The sequence below is a fragment of the Patella vulgata genome, chromosome 4, assembly GCF_932274485.2.
Source record: "Patella vulgata chromosome 4, xgPatVulg1.2, whole genome shotgun sequence".
NCBI lineage: Eukaryota > Metazoa > Mollusca > Gastropoda > Patellidae > Patella > Patella vulgata.
In genome coordinates, this window is record NC_065882.2 from 11,346,331 (window position 1) to 11,370,868 (window position 24,538).

Consider the following 24,538-nt stretch of genomic DNA (forward strand, 5'->3'; position numbering starts at 1 on the left):
CAACACAAACTAGGTCATTTTGGGACTAACATGTAGTACAACTCCAAAATATCATGTACAACTCCTAAAAATCAGCTCCTAAAATTCAGGTACAGCTCCTAAAACTCCTAGAATGTATTTCATCTCAACAACTATATAAATCACAAGAATTTTAATATCTATACAACATGTCGTTTATTATTTTTAATATTTGTTTTACAAGATTTCGCATTTTGTTTTAACATTTCAACGAGATTTTGTTTAATTGTTTCAACAAGTTTCTGTAGGTTGGTTGTTTTAATATTTACTGTGGTGTTTTTAGTTTTATTATTGCTATACATTGTCTCCATCCATTATTATACAGTGATGTCGGACAAATGCAGTAGGGGGGTCACGGTGGCTAAGTGGGTAAGACGCTGGCTCGCTAGCCTGGAGGTTGGGTGTTTTGATCCCTGCAATGGCCAAGAAAGTTCATCCAGATTTACCGGCATGGTTCCCCCCTTGTCAGTGATGCAGTATGGAGGGCCTGACAAGGACAGCTGTCTAGTCATCGGGTGGGACGGAAAACCGAGGTCCTGTGTACACATTGGTGTGCAAATAAAAGATCCCTTGACAGTTTGATATAAGAGTAGGCTGTAGTGCCGCTGTCTGGGCAAAATTTCCCTCATAGCACACTGTATGGCATATGCCCGTCTTCATTAGCCCAGTTCGGAGCAGAACAGTAGGACATTAAACCCCATTTCATTTCATTTCATTTATATTATTATTATCAAAGATGAACAATATAACATTTACACATGTTTTAAAATTTATACAAGATTCCGTATTTTTTGTTTATCGGTTTCCCTACACACAGTTTTGTTTAAATCAGGCAGATCATTCCAGAGTTTTATCTTGTAGTATGATCCGACCGGATGCAACGCAAGTAAAGATTTCCTATAATAAAACATACAATCAATTGGAATACCACCACGGAGTAAAAGAATGTCCGGTTCTTCTGTCGTAAATCCTAAAACTTTACGTAATATTCCACAGAAAAAAGCGTCTTCTATATGAACCAATGGAATAAAGTCCGCCATGTTAATTAAATCCATGGCAACCGTTCTGGCCATGAAATAAATCCCACCGGAAGCATGTAACGGATACGATCTTAATGGGTATTCCTCGTAACTTATTGTCCATTTATAATACGCCGGAGATCGGTACACACCGTTATTTCCAGACAGAACTCCAAATATGGTCTGATTAACCGTGACATCTGTTGGTAGGTTTTGTAAATAGGATATAATATTTGGGACATGTACAAAAACATCTTCATCAACTTTCACAACAAATGACACATCTTTACAATATTTTCGAACCCAGCGAAATCCCATGTACGATTTATAAATAGTATTTTTATATGATTCTTCAAAACTCGCCTGTACGATATCTCCATATAGTCTATTCTCATTGGCTACGGCTGTTGTCACATTTCTCGTAGAATTACCCAATATAAAAACATACGTAACATTTTTATCCAATGAAAATCCTTTATACCAATAACCCTGTCTGATAGAGCTAGCCCATGTATTTCGGATATCTTTCCGTGCTTCATCGTTTTTAGCCGTGGAATGAATGAGAAATATTATAAATGGTTTGGACTTTAAACAAATGTCGCCACCATCTAATAAAAAACTAAAATTCACGCCATTAACATCGTGATCACGTGGGATAAAATATTTCTCTTCCGTGGCGTTAAATTCTGTTTCTCTTCTCTTGGACGTTTTTCTCGGCTTGTAAAAATACTTTGAAGTCTCATCCTGATTCTCCGATATGGTGGGATAATTATATCCATGGCGCATCCCCTTGAAGTTTTCCTTTTCAAAAATAATATTGTCTTTTGTTGCCTTCAGTGATTGATGTTTCTGTTCATGGCTTCGAATCAAATTTCTAGAAACTTTTTTCTCTCCATTACTGAAGGTGTCGTGACTGAATTTTTGTCGATGACTTGTCAGTGTCGACCATGTTGTTGTTAACAGGAATATTTCCACTATTGAAATTCCCACAATTAATGAAGTCAGGGAGAGAAATAAACGTTTTATAAATGACATCACAGGATCGAGTTGTTAAAATGAAATCAACAAGCTCGAGTTCAAGATAGAGTTGTTAAAATGATATCACAGGATCGAGTTCAGGATAGAGTTGTTAAAATGATATCACAAGATTGAGTTCAGGAACAAGTTGTTAAAATATGGAGCTGTTACTAGAAGAAAGGCCATGGAGATGTTACCAGAAACACAGCCATTATAGGAGAAAATCAAATATTTTATATTCTTATACTATATCGTCTTGGTAACAGTGGAGTATTAAAGAGACATTCAGCTGAATACATGGATTTTTCTATCTTAAACTTATCAACCCATAAACTCTTTAAAGGCTCAATACCACTCTTGTTGTAACTGAATAATATGTCCCAATCTTTATTCTGGTCAACAAATTGCACTATTTTACAATATTCAAATTAATTGATGATACAAATTTCATCTTAACACACCTAATTTAAAAAATTGGAAAAATTCAACTAAATGTGACTTGGATTTAAAAATATTTTTGAACCCTCTGAACAATTAAAATAGGATTTAATGGATAATTTACACAACAGGTAGGACACTAACACATCTATTACTTAGAATACGGCTATTTTTTATTTTTTGGAGCTGTCAAGTCAGCAAGAGTGTTATTGTCCCTTTAACATGAAACGTTAAGAGTAGTTATAATCAACCTAGCCCTTAATAGTAGTAGTGTAGCTCATTTCTATCCTCCAATGAGAAGTGGTACCAGGTGTTCAAGCATGATAATATTATTGACAACAACTGAACCTAAAAAACTTGCCAAGAATCACTGTTCATTAAATAGTGCCCTAATGTAATATATTGATGAGTCTGTTGGATGACTTGAACATCCCATACCACTTGTTTATTGTAATATTATATTGATTGATGAGTCTGTTGGATGACTTGAACACCCCATACCACTTGTATAGTGTAATATTATACTGAATGAGGAGTCTGTCATATGACTCGAGCATCCCATACCACTTGTATAGTGTAATATTATATTGAATGGGGAGTCTGTCTTATGACTAGAACATCCCATACCACTTGTATATTGTAATATTATATTGATTGATGAGTCTGTTGGATGACTTGAATATCCCATACCACTTGTTTAGTGTAATATTATACTGAATGAGGAGTCTGTCATATGACTAGAGCATCCCATACCACTTGTATAGTGTAAAATTATATTGAATGGGGAGTCTGTCGTATGACTAGAACATCCCATACCACTTGTTTAGTGTAATATTATACTGAATGAGGAGTCTGTCATATGACTAGAGCATCCCATACCACTTGTTTAGTGTAATATTATATTGATTGATGAGTCTGTTGGATGACTAGAACATCCCATACCACTTGTTTAGTGTAATATTATTTTGAATGTAATGTCTGTTTATAGTATTGTAGAAACCATTTGTTGTATATAATATAGTATATAATATAGTATATAGAATTTCATTGATTAATTCAACAAGTCTCCTGTAACATTGATTACTTCAAAATAAACTTTATACAACACTGCTCGTGAAAGTTAGTCAGTCTAATGTACTATTGTTAGTCATATACGTCAAGTATTTTTTTGTCCCATACATCCAGTGTTTTCAGGCCTATACACACATCCCAACCTGTGTAATTACAAAGGTGAGATCAACACCCATTTTTAATTAATCTGAATTATACAATGGCTAGACTTACCTGGTAGCTGGAAATACAGTGGTTCAACTCCTAGATTATTAATGTCCAGTAATTTAGGTGCTGGAAACAAGGGCACTAACTCTGTAGGCCAAAAAGGTCCATGTTCACTTCGAATAACCCCATATTTATCCACGTAGTTCCCCAAATCATCAATAACCTGGAAACCGTCAGGCAATTTGCCATTTTTTAAAATCTGAAGGAAACCATCTTTAGTGTAGAAATGTTTTGCACGAGGTTTGATTGGAGGAAATCTTTCAACTGTTGAGCTGTATACATCCCGAATATTTTTGATTCCTTCTGAGAAATTTTCTAAACCAAAGACTCCAGGGTATTCATCGTGATTTGATTTTGAAAGTTGATCACGAAAAAGATAATCCACGGGTGAAGGACTGGAATAAGCCATTCTAGGAGATTCTAATAGTCTGTTCTTATTTTCTCGCCATTTTTGAAACTGAGCATTGTCTGTAGAATTTAAGCGTAGGAGTAAATGACTATTCTGTTTTTGTAGTTCTCTCTGTCGTTGTTTCTGATCGCGTTCTTTCTTACGCTGCATGCGCTCCAGTGGCGGAGTCTCCAACGCCTCTCGAACTCGTCTGGCTAGGTCGTCCTCCATCTGTTTCTTGATAATATCTGGTCCCCATAGCTGCGATTCTGAAATGATAAAAATAGAATTCGTCATTTTGAGATTAGGCAAAGAGGGCACAGAGGATTTTAATTCTATTAGTAAGTGCAGGAGGACCGCACTACACGTAAAAGAAAAATCTACACGATAAACCTGCGGACAAGACAGAAAATAAACAAATATCAAATCAAGTGAATGGATCCGGGGGCCAGCAATTTAAAGTCAATCTGGTACTGGTGGGCAGGGTGGGGGGGTGTGGCAAAATTAATTCAAACTCACATATGTTTTTTATCGTACCGACTTTAGTAATGATGATTGAGGCTAGGCCCAAATTTCAAACGCTTAATTCTCGGTTCATATTGGATTAATTTGACTGAAATTTTCAGCAAATTGCCTTTACATCATCTAGTTTTTAACTATTATAGTGAGAACTGCCAGCTCTTTATCTAATCTCTCATAATGTATCTTTAAGTGGATTATTGAAATAAAATGTTAGTCCTGAAATGGCCAAGCTTGTGTCGAGTCGACGTTTAACTCCATCTCACTCCCTCTTATTTGAGACAACTTATCCTTCACTGATTATCAAATTACCTGGAGCCACAGTGGCTAAGTGAGTAAGACGCCGGTTTGCTAGCCTGGAGGTCACGTGTTCGATCACTGCATTCGATATAAGAGTAGACCATAATGCCTCTACCCAGGCAAAATTTCCCTCATACCACACTGTATGACGTAGTTGGAGCAGAACAGTAGGACGTCAAAGTCATTTCAAATTACCTACCAACCTGTAGACCTATCACCCTTAGATCATGTAGAAAATACAATTGTAATTAAGAATGGACCTACCACCCTGAGATAATGTAGAACAGAAATTAATGTTATTGTCACTGATACAATCACTAGAGTTGTTGTCAATGGTTGTTAATCAATTACAGTTTACACAATCAATCACTGACTATTGTTTCTATATCGAACTAAATCAATCAATCAATCAATGACTTGTATTCTACTAACTGTATAGATATTCTTTGGTGAAGGTGGTGCCCCCCCCCCCGAGTATTTCAGTTATCATTAATATCTACTGGGAGACAGGGGTGGGGGGAGTTGGATGGCCAAATGGTTAGCATGTGCGCACTGTATTATAAGGTCTGTCATTGAGTCAACTGGCGTGGTTTCGATTCCCCACTTGTATGTGACAAGGAGTAGGGTCGCCTGTCCAACCTCGTGGGTTTTCTAAGGGTCCTCCGGTTTCCTCCCACTGCTAAAGACCCCTACGGGCAAGCGAATTATTGAAATAAAATTGAACCGTATGGTAGTCCCAAAATTATCTAGTTTGTGCCAATTGTACATTAAACCCTCTCTCTCTCTCTCTCTCTCTCTCTCTCTGCTTAGTTGATGGTAGTGCCCCTGAGTATTACAGTTATCATTAATCTCTACTGGTAAAGAGAGCGGTGCGGGGGGCGGATTGGGGGGAGGCGGGTGTGGTGGGCATACATGTATCTCCTAGTGGTCTAGCTGGCCGGTCACCTCTGGCCTGTGGTTCTGATTTTGGTCACTGCTTTGAACATTTCGTGGCTTCTCAACCTTGTGGGTTTACTCCGGGTACTCAGGTTTCCTCCCACAGGAAAGACCTCAGTGCATGCACTAAGCATAATAAAAATATGTCACCTTGTCATAATACAAGGCCATTTGAATACCCAGTGTATAAATTTATTATATATATAGTGGGGGTTTCTATATAACACAAGAAGACCATGTTTATACCTTATAGTTAGATGTACTGGATATTTAGTTTCACAACATTTCAATTGAATATTTCAGAATTTCAATAGTTATCTCCCTTATGCCAATGACTAACATATATTAAATTTTATTTCAATAATTCATGTGTATGCCTACATAGGGTTTTTTAGCAACAGGAGGAAACGAGGACCAGGAGTAAACCAAGAAGGTTAGACAGACGAGCCTACTCCTTGTCATGTACAAGCTTGGGATTGAAACCACACCACTTGACTCAATGCGTGGAACTTCTCCCCCTCACCACTACAGATAATGTTACATAGTAAATAACAACATTTACAAGGCTGGATTGAAACCACACCCCACACCACTTGACTCAATGCGTTAGACTACTCCCACCCAACCACTACAGATAGGGTTACATAGTAAATAACAACATTTACGAGGCTGGATTGAAACCACACCACTTGACTCAATGCGTTAGACTGCTCCCACCCCACCACTACAGATAATAGATAGCAGATAACAACATTTACGAGGCTGGATCGAAACCATGCCACTTGACTCAATGACAGACCTTATGATCTAAAGCACACACATGATACTATTCCCCAAGCTCTTTAGACTGACAGAAACTGCTCATCATCGGCGTCCATCAACACATTCACCCAATGAACATCAACATTTAAATAGACTCCTGCTTTCTTTAGCCACCCAACACCTTTCATACCAATGACAAGGACAGCAGTCTAGTCGTTCGGATGGGACAAAAAACAAGGTCCCATGCATACATTGGCGTGCACCCTAAAACATCCCTTGGCAGTTGGAATTCGATACATGAGTAGGCCATAATGCCGCTGCCCAGGCAAAATTTCCCTCATAGCACACTGTATAGCGTATGCCCGTCTTCATTAGCCAAGTCAGAGCAGAACAGTAAGACTTTAAACCCCATTTCATTTCCTTTTCATTTCATTTCCTTTCATACCAACACATAAACCTCTATATTTATCATCTATACCAACCGTTGATTTATCTTGAGTATTGGAAAACTAGATATCACTTCTAGTATATTTATGTTCACATGTATTTAACAATTTAACCAACATCTTCTACCTTCCAATAACTGGTTTCCAATAACTAAACATGAAACTACACCATTAAACTGTTTATAATCCTGTTCTATAACGAACATTAATCCTATATATAGGTCTATTATATACCATCTATAATCTTATATAGGTCTATTACCAATAATCATATCAATAATATATTATATGCTTCACTGACTTGACTATAATACAATCATTATACAAACTACTGTTCATTACGTTACACGTGACTTATTACAATATAGATATTATATTATGTTTAAAGTGACCAATGAATGAATGAATGAATGAAATAGGTCTGTTCAAACTTTTTGGCTCCAACCGGGTTAATGAAGACAGCCATACATTATGCAATGAGGTATGGGGAATTTCGCCTCGGCAGCAACTGGATTTTGAAGTTAAACCATCAAGGGTTCTTTTATGTGAACCAAGGTGTACACAGGATCATGATTTTTTTCTCATCCAAATGACTAGACACTGTTCTTGCCAGGCCCTACATACTGTAGAACAGACAATGGGAAACCACACCAGGAACAAACCTCAGACCTCCTGGGAACAAACCTAAGAACTACAGAGAACAAACCTCAGAACTCCGGGTAACAAATCTCAGTCCTCCTGGGAACAAACCTCAGACCTCCTGAGAACAAACTAGATCATTTCGGGACTAACATATGGTTCAAATATATCTCAATAACTCACTGGCTTGCAGGGGTCTTTAGCGGTGTGAGGAAAAGGATGACCCAGAGAAAACCCACGAGGTTTGACAGGCGACCCTACTCCTTGTCACATACAAGCGGGGAATAGAAACCATGCCACTTAACTCAATGACCGACCTTCTGTTCCAACGCGCATGCATAAACTAACCATTCGACCATTCAATCCCCACCCCCAAAACAGAATTTTAACTCCTGATAAACAATTATCAATATCTGCAGGGAGGGTTCTTTCTTACAACCCAATTAACAAGCAGTTATAGAAAGCTGACAAACATCAGTGATTATATAATCATGACATTATCATATCCTCCGCTGTGACATCACCATATCCTCTGCTGTGATATCATTATATCCTACCTTGTGACATCATCATATCCTACCCTGTGACATCATCATATCCTACCTTGTGACATAATCATATCCTACCCTGTGACATCATCATATCCTACCTTGTGACATCATCATATCCTACCCTGTGACATCATTATATCCTACCCTATGACCTCTTCATATCTTACCTTTGGCCACCTTTTCTTGCTTTGATTCAATCAGACGAAACACCTCATCTCTGTTAATACTTGACTTGTGATTATAAGACATGATTTCTCATTGGTTCATTTATACAGGATATGCACCAATCAAATTCCTCTCAGTGCACCTCATGTTTAAGCTTTTCTCCACCAACCTGGTAATATAAATTAATTTAAATATCAATCAAATGAAATCGAAATATAACGGTTGCCAGGAAACAGGCAGCATTTGAAATGGTAAGATAGCATGTTGAAAAGTAAAATTTATAAGACATGATTTCTCATTGGTTCATTACTTTTTTTGAATTGTCAGATATACTCTTACAGCCTCATATAACAACTTTTAATCTTTGAAGGAATTATTAGTGAGCAGAAATTCGCCCATGTATCTGTTATCACTCGTCACTTTAGTCAGTTATATAGAGGGATAACTCTTGTTTTCCTTTTGTGTTCATCACTTCCAATTGTTGAAGCATTGATTACGCGTCTATCGTAGCAATGATCTCTGTGATAAAATAATATTTGGAACGTGTTTAAACAGTTCTATCACATATGTGATAATGACTGGCACCAATATTGTCCTTTAAACCTCATTTCATTTGTCTATGAATGTTAAAAAAATTCATTGTCATGTAAATGAATAAAGTTCAATAAAACAGTTAATATCCGCAGCGAGTATTATAAAAAATTTCCAGTTCATTTTGCAGCTAAAAATAAGTTTCTAATTAAGCCTTGAGTTGAATATTGAAAGAGTTAATATCCTGAACAAGATAGGCCACACAAAATATTTATAGTTCAAGTTAATTAAAGATACATTATGTAAGAACTGAACATTCTTGTTATAATAGCTCAAAAATAGATAATGCAAAATGAAAATATTGAAAATTACATTCAAATTACTCTATTCTGAGCTAAGTTATCACTGTTTGTAGTTTTGACAAGATGTGTGCATTGTGGTAACCAGGGCACTGGTATACTCGAGACTTAGCCTTGCTTTCCCCTTTTCAAATTAAATTTTTAAATGGCGAATCGTTCTAATCTAGTTAAAATCTTGAGTGTCCGATACCATCGAGGGTTGATTATGGTCTGGATGAGTTAATGAATGTCTAATTAAACATGCATTATGCAAGAGCTAAATCTGTCTATTGCAGGTCTTTCTTTCGGCCTGAAATATTATCTAAATTATTAATTTGACATTAACTTATCCAGACCATAATCAACTCTAGATGACATCGATAGCCTCCGATTTTAAGTGGATTGTGAGCCGATTTACTGCATAACTTTCCTTCTCGATTAAACGTTTAAATGGATAATCAAGACTATGCTGTTTATCGTACTGACTTTAGTAATGATGACCGAGGCTAGGCAGAAATTTCATTCGCTTAGTTCTCGGTTCAGAGTGGATCAATTTGAAAGAAATTTTCAGCAAATTGCCTTTACGTTATCTTGTTGTTAATAATTATAGTGAGAACTGCCAACTCGTTATCGAATCTCCCATAATGTATCTTTAATAGTTTATATAAATTTCAGGCCTAAAGAAAGACCTGCAATAGGCAGATTTAGCTCTTGCATAATGCCTGTTTAAAGAGAATATAATTGTAAATGTTCTTGTGTATAAATCGCTCTACTTCAGCAAATTCTTATCAACCCATTGTTTAATGTTTAATCTAAACTGTTACAACCTGATATTGTTTAAACATACATTATACAAGAGCTAAATCTGCCTATTGCGGGTATTTCTTTAGGCCTGAAATGTTTTCTAAATTATTAATTAGACATTAATTAACTTATCCAGGCCATAATCAACTCTCGATGGCATCGGATTTCTCTGATATTAAATAGATTAGAACAGTTCAGCCATATTTTGATTTAAGCTAAAAATGGAGGAGCGAGACTTAGCTTCGAACAACCAGTACGGTGGTTGAAATTATTGCACACGTCTTGTCAAAACTTCAAAGGCTAATATCTTCGCTTGCAATAGAGTAATTTGAATGAAATTTTCAAATTATTCATTTTACATTATCTATTTTCGAACTATTATAGTAAGAATGGCTAGCTCTCTATCTAAATCTTACATAATGTATCTTTAATGATGTAATTTTATAACCAGTATAGATTGATTAGGTCACAGCAATAAAAAAAAAATTGATATTCCAAGTAGATGTCAGGTGATTAAAATTTCATGGATAATCAAAGTCATCAAACTATTGGGTGGAAGGGGGATTAACTCAGTGTATAGCCAGAGGCGTACGGGGAAATTTTTGACTGGGGTGGTGGGGGGGGGGGGGGTTGGTGCCCAAAAAATGTAGTTTGGTTCTTAGTATGTTACATAATAATAATAAATACGCTGTTAAATTGGACACATTCAAGAACACAATATCCTTTTTTTATACAACTTTTACAAAATACAATTGTGTGCCCAAATTTTCCCAGCATTTGGTGCCCCTCAGCCCCCCCCCCCCAGCTCGTACGCCTATGTGTATAGCTACTGATTATTCAGTGACTTCATATCAATCAGACTATCCAGTCACTACATGGGTTTTTGATCCATACAAATACTTTGCCTTTTGACTTTTTCATTTTTGAGGAAATATTATCTGTAAATCTATAAATGAATTTCAAGTAGCCTTGTGATATTGTTATATTCTACAAGCAGCTTGGAGAGATTGTTTTATTTATTTATACAGTTTCCTCACAGATTACACAGAATATTGATTCACATCTAGAAAACCTGATACCACTTACTGATGAAACAGGATATTGATTCACATTCAACAAAAGAAGAAAAAAAATAAACAGACAATTTAATAAATCACAGACAATTTATAAAATAATAATTACAAAGACAGGATATTCTTACTAGACAATCAGATACCTTTCCCGGAACATCTGATACCACTTCTAGCACACCTAATACCACTTCTAGAACCTGGTACCATTCCTAGAAAACCTGATGCAATACCATTCCTAGAATACCTATACCATTCCTACTACACCGGGTACCATTCCTAGAACACCCGTAACCACTTCTAGAACACCTGATACCATTTCTAGAACACCTGATAACATTCCTAGAACACATGGCACCATTCCTAGAACACCCGGTATCATTTCCTAGAACACCTGATACCATTCATAGAACACATGGCACCATTCCTAGAACACATGATACCATTTCCTAGAACACCTGATACCATTCCTAGAACACATGATACCATTTCTAGAACACCTGATATCTGATACCACTTCGACCGCATGTAATATTGCATTATTCACCAAGAGAAACCCCAAGCCATGATTTAATCTCTCATTAAGACAATATTTTGGTAATTTTGGGACTGATATATTGTCAAGTGCCACAGATTTACTGGAACTGACATATTATGGTCATGTGGTGCCACAGATTCAGCAAGAATGAAATCCTGTATGTTACAACAACAGTTGATATAAGCTGATTTGTGGCTGATTAGTGGTAATAGTAAGCTGATTAGTACCTTGTTAAAGCTGATTACAGCCACTTGTCACCAGATATTCCCCAATCCAACTAAAACCTCAAACAAATGAAACCTGCCTTCATCCATCAATTACAAATACAGGTAGCTTTACTAGACAAGATTATACTGGCCTAGTATCAGCTAGCTGCTGGTCCAAATGGGAGCCATTGTTTCAACTTTGCTCAGACAGCGGCACCCTAGCATACTCTTATATCGAATTCCAACTATCACGGACACACATTATCAAAATTGAATAGTCAGCTTTAAACTGGACACAAGTACAAGTTAGTTGATTCTGGATGATTTTTAAACAAAGATTTGATATTAAACAAATATGAAAGAAATTTGGGCCAAATACACAACCCGGATTACAGTGAAAGGGTGATGTTCATCTTCAAAGTTATCTAAATTGCATAATTTACAAATTGTATCATTCCTGGTAATTTACAGGTATCTTCCTGTTTTACTTGGCAAGTTATGTGATAAAGATACACAGTAATTATGATTTAAGATATTTGTGGTACAGCAATGGTGAACAGCTTATAATAATTCATATCTTACACAAAAGATAATCAGTTGACCCAATCCAGGTATGTAAGTACAAGTTAATAAAGTCGAGGAATTATAGAAAAAAGTGGTCTGTACCTACAGCCGTGTGTATATATATATGCCTTCAGGATGATCCCCGCAGTGGGTGAAAGCACTAGCTGAGATGAAATTAGTTTTTTCTTTCTAAAAACCTCATGTTTCTATACACTTTTACCTGAGAGTAGAATCTTTTATTAACTTTATATATAAAGTAATATGTTTAATCTGTCTTATATCGTCTAATCCATTTAATCCCTTCTTATCTTCTATCGGCAGTTGACTACTGTTTATTCTTATAACATTATACATACCGGTATATACTTTAAAGAGAGGGGATCACGGTGGCTAAGTGGGTAAGACACTGGCTCGCTAGCACGGAGGTCGGGTGTTTGATCCCTGCATTGGCCGAGAAAGTTTGTCCAGATTTTCCGGCGTGGTTTCCCCTTGTCAGTAATGCAGGACAGAGGGCCTGACAATTGCAGCTGTCTAGTCCTTCGGATGAGATGAAAAACCGAGGTCCCGTGTATACATTGGAGTGCACGTAAAAGATCCCTTGGAAGTTGGAATTTGATATAAGAGTAGGCGATAGTGCCGCTGCCCGGGCAAAATTTCCCTCATAGCACACTGTATGGCGTATGCCCGTCTTCATTAGCCCAGGTTAGGAGCAGAACAGTAGGACGTTAAACCCCATTTCATTTCATTTTTCTTTAAAGAGAGGGACCTCAACCTGTTTATATTAGGCTTAAATTAGTCATGACTGGATTTTATCTTAGTTAAAATTTCGTGAAACAGGCCCCTGATTCTATAATTCAATATAACACAAGTGGTGTCAATCCTTTAACGTAGTCTATAGTAGGCAAGCCTCTTTAAACATAACTATGTAAGTAGTCAGGTCACTTAAGTTCAAATATTTATCATACAGTATAAATATACCCTCAACTAAATACACTCAATACATGTACACCTAACTCTATTAAAACAGAATTCCTCTAAGGTACATTCAAAGGGCAGTGAACTTTTTAGTGGGGGGGGGGGAGCAAAGGCGGTATCCGGGTTATTTCCTGGAAAATTTTGAATTGGACGACCGTAAACACATTTTCCAGCCCAGAAAATTGTTCTCTAGCAGACTCTGAACAATGAACATAGTGACAAGACAGGGGCCTGCGAGACTCGGCGAGAGTATAATAACGTCCCCAAAACAATACTCCACATGATGATCCCTGACTGCTGTCTATTACAAACAGTAGGTATTTTAGAACTATGGGGGGGGGGGGCAAATCTTTTTTTCTACGGGGGTGGGTACATTAAAGATACATTATGGGAGATCAGATAAAGAGCTGGCAGTTCTCACTATAATAGGTAAAAACTAGATACCGTAATGGGAATTTGCCGCAAATTTTAGTCAAATTGATCCTCTATGAACCAAGAATTTTCGGCCTAAAGTAAGACCTGCGCAATAGGCAGATTTAGCTCTTGCATAATGTATGTTTAATGCTCTGTAGACCTAACTCTGTCAAAACATATTGACAGGATTCATCAGCTGTCAGCGTACCACATCCTTTCCCCAGGGAGGATTTTTAAACTAAAAATATAACCTTAACTTATCTTATAACCTGGAAATCCCATGTTCCATCCAGGTGTTGGCCAAGAAAGTTCATCAGGATTTTCCTGCGTGGTTCCTCCTTGTTGGTGATGTAGGCCCGAGGTCCTGGCAAGGGACAACAAATAGTCATTCGGATGGGACGAAAACACAAGATCCAGTGTACAAATTGGCATGAATGTAAAAGAGTAGGCCGTAGTGTTGCTGTCTGGGCAAAATTTCCCTCATAGCACACTGTATGACGTCTTCATTATCCCAGTTGGATCACAACTGTAGGAAGTTAAACCCCATTTCATTTAATGTAATATAAATAAGATTAGTTGGGATTAGTAAATATTACCTATATGGTAACCATGTAAGGTGAAATCTATAAGGTATTAATGTCTTGTAATATATTATATATTATTAGAGTCTTTATAAATTCACAGCATTCAGACATCAGTTGCCAGTTAACCAACCATACACAGTATTCAAACATCAGTTGCCAGTCAATCAACCATACACAGCATTCAAACATCAGTTGCCAGTCAACCAACCATACACAGCATTTAAACATCAGTTGCCAGTCAACAAACCATACATAGCATTCAAACATCAGTTGCCAGTCAACCAACCATACACAGCATTTAAACATTTTGGCCAGTCAACCAACCATACACAGTATTCAACCAACCATACACAGCATTCAAACATCGGTTGCCAGTCAACCAACCATACACAGCATTCAAACATCAGTTGCCAGTCAACCAACCATACACCCAAAAGTAGCTTTGGATTTTAATTATAAAAGTACAGCAATTTATCAGCTAATGATAAATGGTATCAGGTGTTCCAGGAATAATAAGCACAGCCTATCTTGTGTATGATATCTATGTGAACTCCCCAAATGAGAAGTGGTATGAGGTGTTCTAAAAACAGTATGTGAACTACCCAAATGAGGAGTGATATGAGGTGTTCTAGAAAGAGTAATTATCATACTATGTGAACTCCCAAAATGAGAAGCGATATGAGGTGTTCTAGAAAGAGTAATCATACTATGAGAACTCCCCAGTTGGAAAGTGATATGAGGTGTTCTAGAAAGAGTAATCATACTATGTGAACTCCCCAAATAAGGAGTGATATGAGGTGTTCTAGAAAGAGTAAACATACTATGTTAACACCCCAATTGGAAAGTGATATGAGGTGTTCTAGAAAGAGTAATCATACTATGTGAACTCCCCAAATAAGGAGTGATATGAGGTGTTCTAGAAAGAGTAAACATACTATGTTAACACCTCAAATGAGAAGTGATATGAGGTGTTCTAGAAAGATTAAGTCTACTGTGTGAACTCCTAAAATGAGGTATAATGAGGTGTTCTAGAAAGAGTAAGTATACTATGTGAACTGCCCAAATGAGAAGTGATATGAGGTGTTCTAGAAAGATTAAGTATACTATATGAACTCCCCAAATGAGGTATGAGCTGTTCTAGAAAGAGTAAGCATACTATGTGAACTCCCCAAATGAGAAATGGTATGATGTGTTATAGAAATTATAGACATAAATTATGTCCATGAAGCAGTGGACATGAATAATTAGGGAAATTAGATCCTTGTAAATATCAGATTATACAGGTCACAATTCTATGGAATACAATTACTGCTTTTTACTGAGCGACGTTTCGACTAGGCTTCTCTAGTCATTATCAAGCTTGATAATGACTAGAGAAGCCTAGTCGAAACGTCGCTCAGTAAAAAGCAGTAATTGTATTCCATAGAATTGTGACCTGTATACTCTAGTTCAATTACTAAATGCCATTGAAACAGTTTAAATATCAGATTTTTAAAAATATCAAACAAAGAAGACCAGTAAATAATATGAGTTATATATAATTATGATAGTATATATTATATACTATATAGATGTGATATAGATGTGATATAATATATATATATTATATACTATATAGATGTGATATAGATGTGATATAATATATATATATTATATACTATATAGATGTGATATAGATGTGATATAATATATATATATTATATACTATATAGATGTGATATAGATGTGATATAATATATATATATTATATACTATATAGATGTGATATAGATGTGATATAATATATATATATTATAGTCAGTGATATAGATGTGATATAATATATATATTATAGTCATTGGTATAGATGTGATATAATGTATAGTCAGTGATATAGATGTGATATATAATGTATATATTATAGTCAATGATATAGATGTGATATAATATATATATATTATAGTCAATGATATAGATGTGGTATATCAAACCAGTGTAGGTTATCATATTGAATTATCTTATCAACAATCTTTATACAACCACTCTACACATGCTGTAACAACAGATCATATGACTGCAATATGACACTGCCCTGGTAAAATTCTACATTAGAGTATGGTAGACCAGTTCACATACCCTTTCATTTATCAAATTAATATATAAATATATATTTTCTTAGAAAAATCCTTCTTCTCATAGCACAATACGACTACAATATGACACCGCCCTGGTAAATATCTACAATGCATTCTTTGGAAAATATCAGTTTCAACATGGTCTAACTGGGTTGTGGTGTTCAGATCAAACAAAATTTTATTAATGTTGTGTATGCAAATTGGTTATTATACAAAAAAATCCCTTGACAATTTGAATTCGAAAATGTGTAGGTGGAACCCTTATGTTATTCACAATCCAAACACAATATCAAATCTCACACACAACCATACCTTACACTCCAGACACAACCACATCTCACAACAACCAAAATATATAAAAATCATCTTACTTAACATATCTCACAAACAGACAGAGGTTTAACTTCAATCACTCTGAGACTAATATGGTAATATCTATCTCCCTACCGTGCTTCAAATTTCAACTGCCAAGGGATCTTTAACAAATGAAATGAAATGGGGTTTAATGTCCTACTGCCAAGGGATCTTTTACGTGCACGCCAATTTGTAAACAGGACCTTGGTTTTTCGTCCCATCTGAACGACTAGACAGCTGTCCTTGTCAGGCCCTCCGTTCTGCATCACTGACAAGAAGAAACCACGTCGGAAAATCTGGATGAACTTTCTCGGCCAATGCAGGGATCGAACACCCGACCTCCAGGCTAGCGAGCCAGCGTCTTACCCACTTAGCCACGTGATCCCCGGATCTTTAACACGCACTACCAGTTTGTACACAGAACATACGTTTTTCATCCCATCCGTAGTCTAGACATATTTATTTATATAGTTCCAATGTGAATCTATCTCCCTACCTTACTTCAAATTTCAACTGCCAAGGGATCTTTAACATGCACTACCAGTTTGTACACAGCACATAAGTTTTTTTTATCCCATCCGTAGACTAGACATACTGTCCTTGTCAGTTAAGACAAGATAAAACCGTGGATTAGAGTTCACAATCTGGTATGTATATGTATATCCACTAGTTTTGTATTTTTCTATGAATAAAGATTACCTCCTACAGATAGTCAATTTTATAAAATAAAACAAATCACTGAAGCAAATTGAATATAAATCACACAGGTTCTATTGTGTTATATTATATTACACTGTTCTTCGCTTGACTTATTATAACTCAATCTATGCGGAGTTTATACAACCACTGGCTTGACTTAACATGAATTAATCTACCGGATTTAATACACCCTCTATCAGATTTAAATTTGGTATTATGGGGTGGAAACTTGAAAGGGTGGGGAGTGGGGGGTCAATTGGCTATAACTTTAACATGGTTTACAGACCAACCTTATAACCATAACATAGTTTATAGACCAACACTTGGCTTCAACCTTTTATGGTGGCCATAAATTCCCACAATCACTTTAACAAGCAAGCTCATCAAAATTACAATTTTCATTTTTTTCCATATATATATCACTTTGATGATTGATTTAAAATACCGTTTATAACTTCTGTGTAAATAAATCAGATGAATAACATGTGATATTGACTGTTGAATATGATAAATTAAATTATATTGACTACACACCACTTATTTATTTATAACTTCCTTGTAAATAAATCGGTTGAATGCCATATTGACTGCCCCACTTATCTTTAACAGTTTAATGTATTATAACCATCATCATCTTTGAAGTTCTTCATACCTTACTCAAATCCAACAATGATAATATACAATTGTGTTTGTACCGACATCCAAAAAGAACATCAACTAGTGTCTTTCTTAGTGAATTCTCAGATCTTTTATTGGATATATCTTCTAAACCTGGTAAACTGGTGATATTAACATTCATCTTGACAATGTTGATGATACTGTCCCGGACAAATTCCGTAATATGTTGAACTCTTTTGGCATTGTGCAGCATAACCCATGGATGAGGGCACCGTTTCGATGTAGTTATCACACGTGAGACTGATAACATTATTGATAAAGTGAATGAATATGTCAAACAAATTTCTGATCCTTTCTGAATTTTTGGAGAAATTGTTAGTAAAAATCTTTAAAATTTAGGAAAACTAGGAACATTAATATTGCCACTTCCAAAGCTGATATTGTTCAGAGTGATTTTCTCTCAGATCTTCAAACAATTACAAGACCTGTGAGGGATGGTGGAGGAGGTAATGATGCTACAACACCCCGGGTCTATGAGAGGGAGGGGGGTTGGATGGCCAAATGGTTAGTGCGTGCACGCTGTACCATAAGGTCTGTCACTGAGTCAACTGGCATGGTTTCGATTCGCAAGTTGTGCTTGACAAAGAGTATGATCGGCTGTCGAACCTCATGGGTTTTCTCCGGTTTCTCTGGTTTCCTCCCACTGCTAAAGACAAGAGGGGCTTGTTGGTCGTTGGCTCTGTATTGCGTCCAATGGAAAAGGCGCCAAAGGCACCCGTTGGAGGCGCCGATTGTTTCCAGGGGAGGCAGATGTCCCTCTTGCCCCACCCCCTCCCACGCTAGCTACGAGCCTGACAACATGCAGAACACCAGGACATCCCCCACTCCCAACACTCTAGGTTCCCCTGGTCCATTTATAGTCCTGCCATCTTTACATCATTATGAGCAGCTTACAATTCCAACTAGTAATAGGGTATTAATTATATAAAACTAACCTTTCTTTTACTGTGTAATTTATATAACAATATCTTCTTTTAGCAGTCACCTTACATATACCACACTATCTAGTATATCTTCTATCAGTCAGTTATATTATAATATCTTCCACACTATATATCACACTAATATCCTACATACAATATTCCCATTTTAACACAGTTTAAACATAGTGTCAACCACTCTACCTGTTGGTGTAAACACACCTGTATTAATTAATACACCTTGCACATGTCTATAAATTGTCAAATTAACGGTAGAAATGAGACTTGTGTACATATCTATCTAGTGTTGGTGGTGAATGTTATGATCGTATTGTTTGTGAAATCACCTGTAGTCGACTAGATATTACACGGTGAGTTAATCAGCTTATAATCACATATTGTACGCTACCTGTCGGCTTATCTCAACACTGTCAACTCGGTAGCTTTTATCTGTAATATTACCATTGAGTTAAAGTCGACTTCAAACATCCGACAATCATTGGAATAAATCACGGGGTTTATATAGCTGTTCACCCTATACCCTACTATATAGCCTACTATACGGCCTGTCACAATACATTTATTACAATCAATGGGCGGGTCGTGTATATCACCGGTAACCTGTTGATCTTAGTGTTTAACGTCCGCTTCCACCGAAGCTGATATCGGGTTTTCATTTTATTATCTTTCCTATGGGAGGAAACGGGGGTACTCGGATCGCGTAAACCCGCGAGGTTGAGAAGGTCACACGCTTACATCAGAGATCGAAACCGGCCAGCTAGAGAGCTCGAAGTTCTATAAACCACTAGTCCATCCCACCCCCGCCGGTAACCTAATGCCTTCTGACTTTATATAGCCCACTGCACGGCCTGTCTACCGTATGTACATGCACCTTCTCGGGGGCCTGAGTTTATATAGGCCTAATCAACGAAAATCTGAATCTGTGTGTCACTTAACTACCAAATGTCATATAAATATTATAAGTGACTTCCTGCCAGGGTGAACGGTGTTCTGTAGTAAACGCGGTAAAAAAAAACCCACTGAGATCCTATGTACATACATTGGCGTGCTCGTACGAGAATCGCAGACAGCTGAAATTCGATAGGCCTAGGTCGTAGTGTCATTGTCCTACGAGAACAGTAGGACGTTAAACTGAAGTACATGTACCTAATTATCTGGGGCCGGTTGTTCAAAAGCTCCATTAACTTTTAACGACTCGTTAACATGGAATTAATGGATCGTTATCTTTAACGGAAAGTCTGTTGCTGGAAGCTCCGCTAACTTTAACATGTCGTTAACTTGCCGTTTATTTAACGGAGGTGTTGGGCTCCGTTATCTGTTTAATGATGGCATTAGTCGGCTGTCAGTCAAGTATGCCCTTAGCAAAAAGTCATAAATTACCAATGTAATTTTCTGTAGACTTCTATAGAACACTCTAGAGCGGTGGCGGTGGCGGTGGTGGTGGGGGAGCTGTCCCATTTTCTATAGGATGAAAGTCTATAGTATTCTACATAATTTTGGGGACCTGTAGGAAATAATGGTGCGTAATATTCTAGAGTTTCTGTAGTGTAAATCCCATAAAAGTTCTAATAGGAAAATACTATAGATTTTTTTATAGTGTTTCCTGTAGGAAATTCTACAGCTATTTTTCTGTCTTTAATCAAGTTTTGTGAACAAACTGTACAGTTGTCCTACTTTCTTCAGTCTCTTGTTAATACTAATTTCAGCCAATGACCAAACAGTCTTCTCTTGGATTAACTTTAATCCGGCGGTTAGCTAACGGATAATGAAATTGACTTTCCAGCAAAGAGAAATTTAACGGACCGTTAACAAACGACACGTTAGCAAGATAACGATCCGTTAAGAGTTTAGCGGATCGTTAAAATAACTTAGTCTTGAACAACCGGCACCAGAACAGTAGCACGTTAAACTTAAGTACCCGATTATCAAATGTGAATCTTGTCAGGCAACTATATAATCTTTAATAATATAAGAGAGAGCGAGACTAGTGTTTGACGCGCATTGGATTCTTTAGATATATTATAGGCATCGCTGGATTCAGGGTCGCCGGAACTTCCGAGGGGCAGGGGCCAAGAATGAGGTATAAATCTGGGGGTCCTCCCCTAGAAATTTGTTTTGAAAATGGGTACAGAAACGATGAAATCTGACGTCTTCTGGTAGACTACCAGTTAAAACCTATCATATTAAAATACAACTCCGATCACTAGAATCAATAACCGATTCGGTTCACCTCGACGTAGCATATCGAATGAAAATCTCGAATCCTGTTTTTATACACTTTCAAGGGAAATATATAACCAGCAGTTGCCGGGCAAGATACGCCCACATTTTGCAAGCGATGAATAGAGAACAAGCTAAAAAATGCAATCAGATATGCACGAATATGGAAAGGAATTGAGATCTTTTGGATATAAACATATATTGTAAGTTAAGTCAAGATCGGGTAAAAACTGTGACCTCTAAATGGTCTACAACCTTGGTATTACATACTTTTACACTATTTGCGCACTATTATCGGACAGTATCAGTCCGATTTTGTCTTAAATAATGGATATTAAAAGCCCATCCTTTTCCGGTAAGATCACAACACCAATGTTGATTAAAATTGACAAATAATTCGTGTTTTCACTGTCGAAGATTTTGGATGGTATTGAGTTAGAGACTTAGCTACTTTAAGTACCCGATTATCAAATGTGAATCTTGTCAGGCAATTAATCTTTAATAATATAAGAGAGCGAGACTAGGGTAATGTTAAACGCACAATGGATTCTTTAGATATAGACATCGCTGAGTTCAGGGTCGCCGGAACTCAAGAAGGACAGGGAGTAAGGTAGGGTCCCGGGGATGAGGAAAGTCTGGGGGTCCTCCCCGGGAATTGTTTTTGAAAATGGGTACAGAAACGAGGACATCTGACGTCTTCTGGTAGACTACCAGTTAAAACCTATCATATTAAAATACAACTCCGATCACTAGAATCAATAACCGATTCGGTTCACTTCGACGTAGCATATCGAACGAAATTCTCGAATCCTGTTTTTATACACTTTCAAGGGAAATATATAACCAGCGGTTGCCGGGCAAGATACGCCCACATTTTCAAGAGATGGATAGAGAACAAGCTAAAACAATGCAATCCGATATGCACGAATATGGAAAGAAATTGAGATCTTTTGGATAAGCTACAATATTGTAAGTAAGATCGGGTAAAAACTGTGACCTCTAAATGGTCTACAACCTTGGTATTACATACTTTTACACTATTTGCGCACTATTGTCGGACAGTATCGGTCGGATTTTACGAAATTCGAGCTCAACCTTCAGTAAGGTGTACCGGTGAAATATGCGAACTTAACCATCATTAGGTTGTTACGGTGATATATTTAAACTTTTTGTTTAAATTGAATAGAAATTGTGATCTATAGAGGTTCCACAAGCTAAAAAACGCGATTTTTCGGTCCGATATATATCAAAAGGAACCAATCCTTGCGTTATTAACATACATTTTTAAGCTTCATCGAAATTATATTAAAACTAATGACTTCTAGAGGGTTCACAACCTTGGTATTACATACTTTTAGACTATTTGTGTACAAGGAGCGGCCATTTTGTCCAGAAGTTTCGGTTGGATTTTGACGAAATTCGAACTCAACCTTCATTGGAGTGTACGGTGATATGCTTTAACGGTTTTTTTTTTTAAAAATTGAATACAAATTGTGACAGGGGGGTTGGATGGCTGAATGGTTAGCGTGCGCGCGCTGTATCATAAAGTCTGTCATTGAGTCGACTGGCGTGGTTTCGAATCCCCGGTTGTACGTGACAAGGAGTAGGGGCGCCTGTCCAACCTCGTGGGTTTTCTCCGGGTCCTCCGGTTTCCTCCCACTGCTAAAGACCCCTATGCGCAAGCGAATTATTGAAATAAAATTAAACCATATGTTAGTCCCGAAATGACCTAGTTTGTGTCGAGTGGACGTTAAACCCCATTTCTCTCTCTCTCTCTCTCACAAATTGTGACTTCTAGAGGGCCCACAAGATCAAAACGTGATTTTTCGAACAATCCAGAAAGTTACAATCCGATATGCGCGAATATCGAAAGGAACCAAGATCTTTGTGTTATAAACATACATTTCAAGTTTCATCAAAATCGGATGAAAACTGTGACACCTAGAGACTCGACAACCTTTATATACCATAACGGGCGGGCAGGGAAGACGACAATATATACGTTCACATGAAAATGCGGGCGTATAAAAATATAAAATCCTTTCATGATAAATTATGACAAAGTAAACTTAACGGAAGTATATTTTGCGCTGCTGCGATTTAGCAATGGACTCTATGACTACCTTAAATACATCTGCTTCGTTCATACGATTTTTATGAATAGAAGCAAACTGTGCGAACCCGCAATCAAGTATCCGCTCACTAACCGGAAAGGAACACGAGATGGGATCTCCCCTTGCCTTAGCAAACAATGCTCGAACACATATCAATTATTAAATAGGTAAAGAGTTAAAAAGAGAAGGATGGTCAGACAATCTCATTGCTGGTGTACGAAAAACATTTTAAAGGACAGTCAGCAAAAATGTAAGGGCTGCGGGGTAATTGCCCCGTGCTTTTGTGGGGTGGGCATTTGAACTCGTGGTCTCGCCGTTCCGGAACCTAATTGGGTTCTGTAGAAGACCGGTTGATTCTGATGATGTAGCGTTTTCCCGTCTTGCCAAGCTGGTTAGACTTTTACAGGAGTTGGGGTTGAGAGAAAGAGATGTTAATTTTAAATATTGTAATGTAGACTATTGTGTAACTGTTGCGAAATAAAAACGAATAGCAAAACACTATCGTTGTTCCTGTTACATATTTAATTTCGGTATCGTGAGAAAAAACAACGATGAAGTCATTAAGAACAGAGATGTAACAATAGGCAGTCCAGAGTCAAACCAACCCGTAGATGATCAGGTCAAAACAAAGATATGTGGCAGCAGTAGTGCTACACGTGTCGCCTTATTCACTTCATTATCCTTATTTTGATATTCCTGTAAATATGCAGACATGCTATATAATTATTTATAACATGCCCAAAAATATAGCATATCCCAAACTGGTTCTATTTCAGTCTAGATCTATGGAGTACTGGTTCTAGATATAGGGGGGACTGGTTCTATTTTAGTCTAGATCTATGGAGTACTGGTTCTAGATACAGGGAGGACTGGTTCTATTTCAGTCTAGATCTATGGAGTACTAGTTCTAGATACAGG

The 24,538-nt window shown here is 37.1% G+C and overlaps 2 protein-coding genes across 2 annotated transcripts in view; both read right to left on the minus strand.

Annotated features, from left to right (window-relative positions):
- The window catches only part of LOC126817790 (cytosolic carboxypeptidase 2), a 41,609-nt gene extending 21,955 nt beyond the window's left edge, over window positions 1-19,654 (minus strand). Inside the window, exons 1-3 of the mRNA XM_056100182.1 lie at window positions 19,281-19,654; window positions 8,479-8,645; window positions 3,777-4,427 (exon numbers count right to left, since the gene is read on the minus strand). Coding sequence (XP_055956157.1) covers window positions 3,777-4,427; window positions 8,479-8,560 — 733 coding nt within the window. The 5' untranslated portion in view covers window positions 8,561-8,645; window positions 19,281-19,654. The remainder of the gene's footprint in view (window positions 1-3,776; window positions 4,428-8,478; window positions 8,646-19,280) is intronic.
- LOC126819520 (lactosylceramide 1,3-N-acetyl-beta-D-glucosaminyltransferase A) lies at window positions 776-2,256 on the minus strand. Its single transcript, XM_050547646.2, has one exon. The coding sequence runs from the start codon at window positions 2,070-2,072 to the stop codon at window positions 789-791; it is 1,284 nt and encodes a 427-aa protein (XP_050403603.1). The 5' UTR covers window positions 2,073-2,256; the 3' UTR covers window positions 776-788.
- Window positions 19,655-24,538: the final 4,884 nt, after the last annotated feature.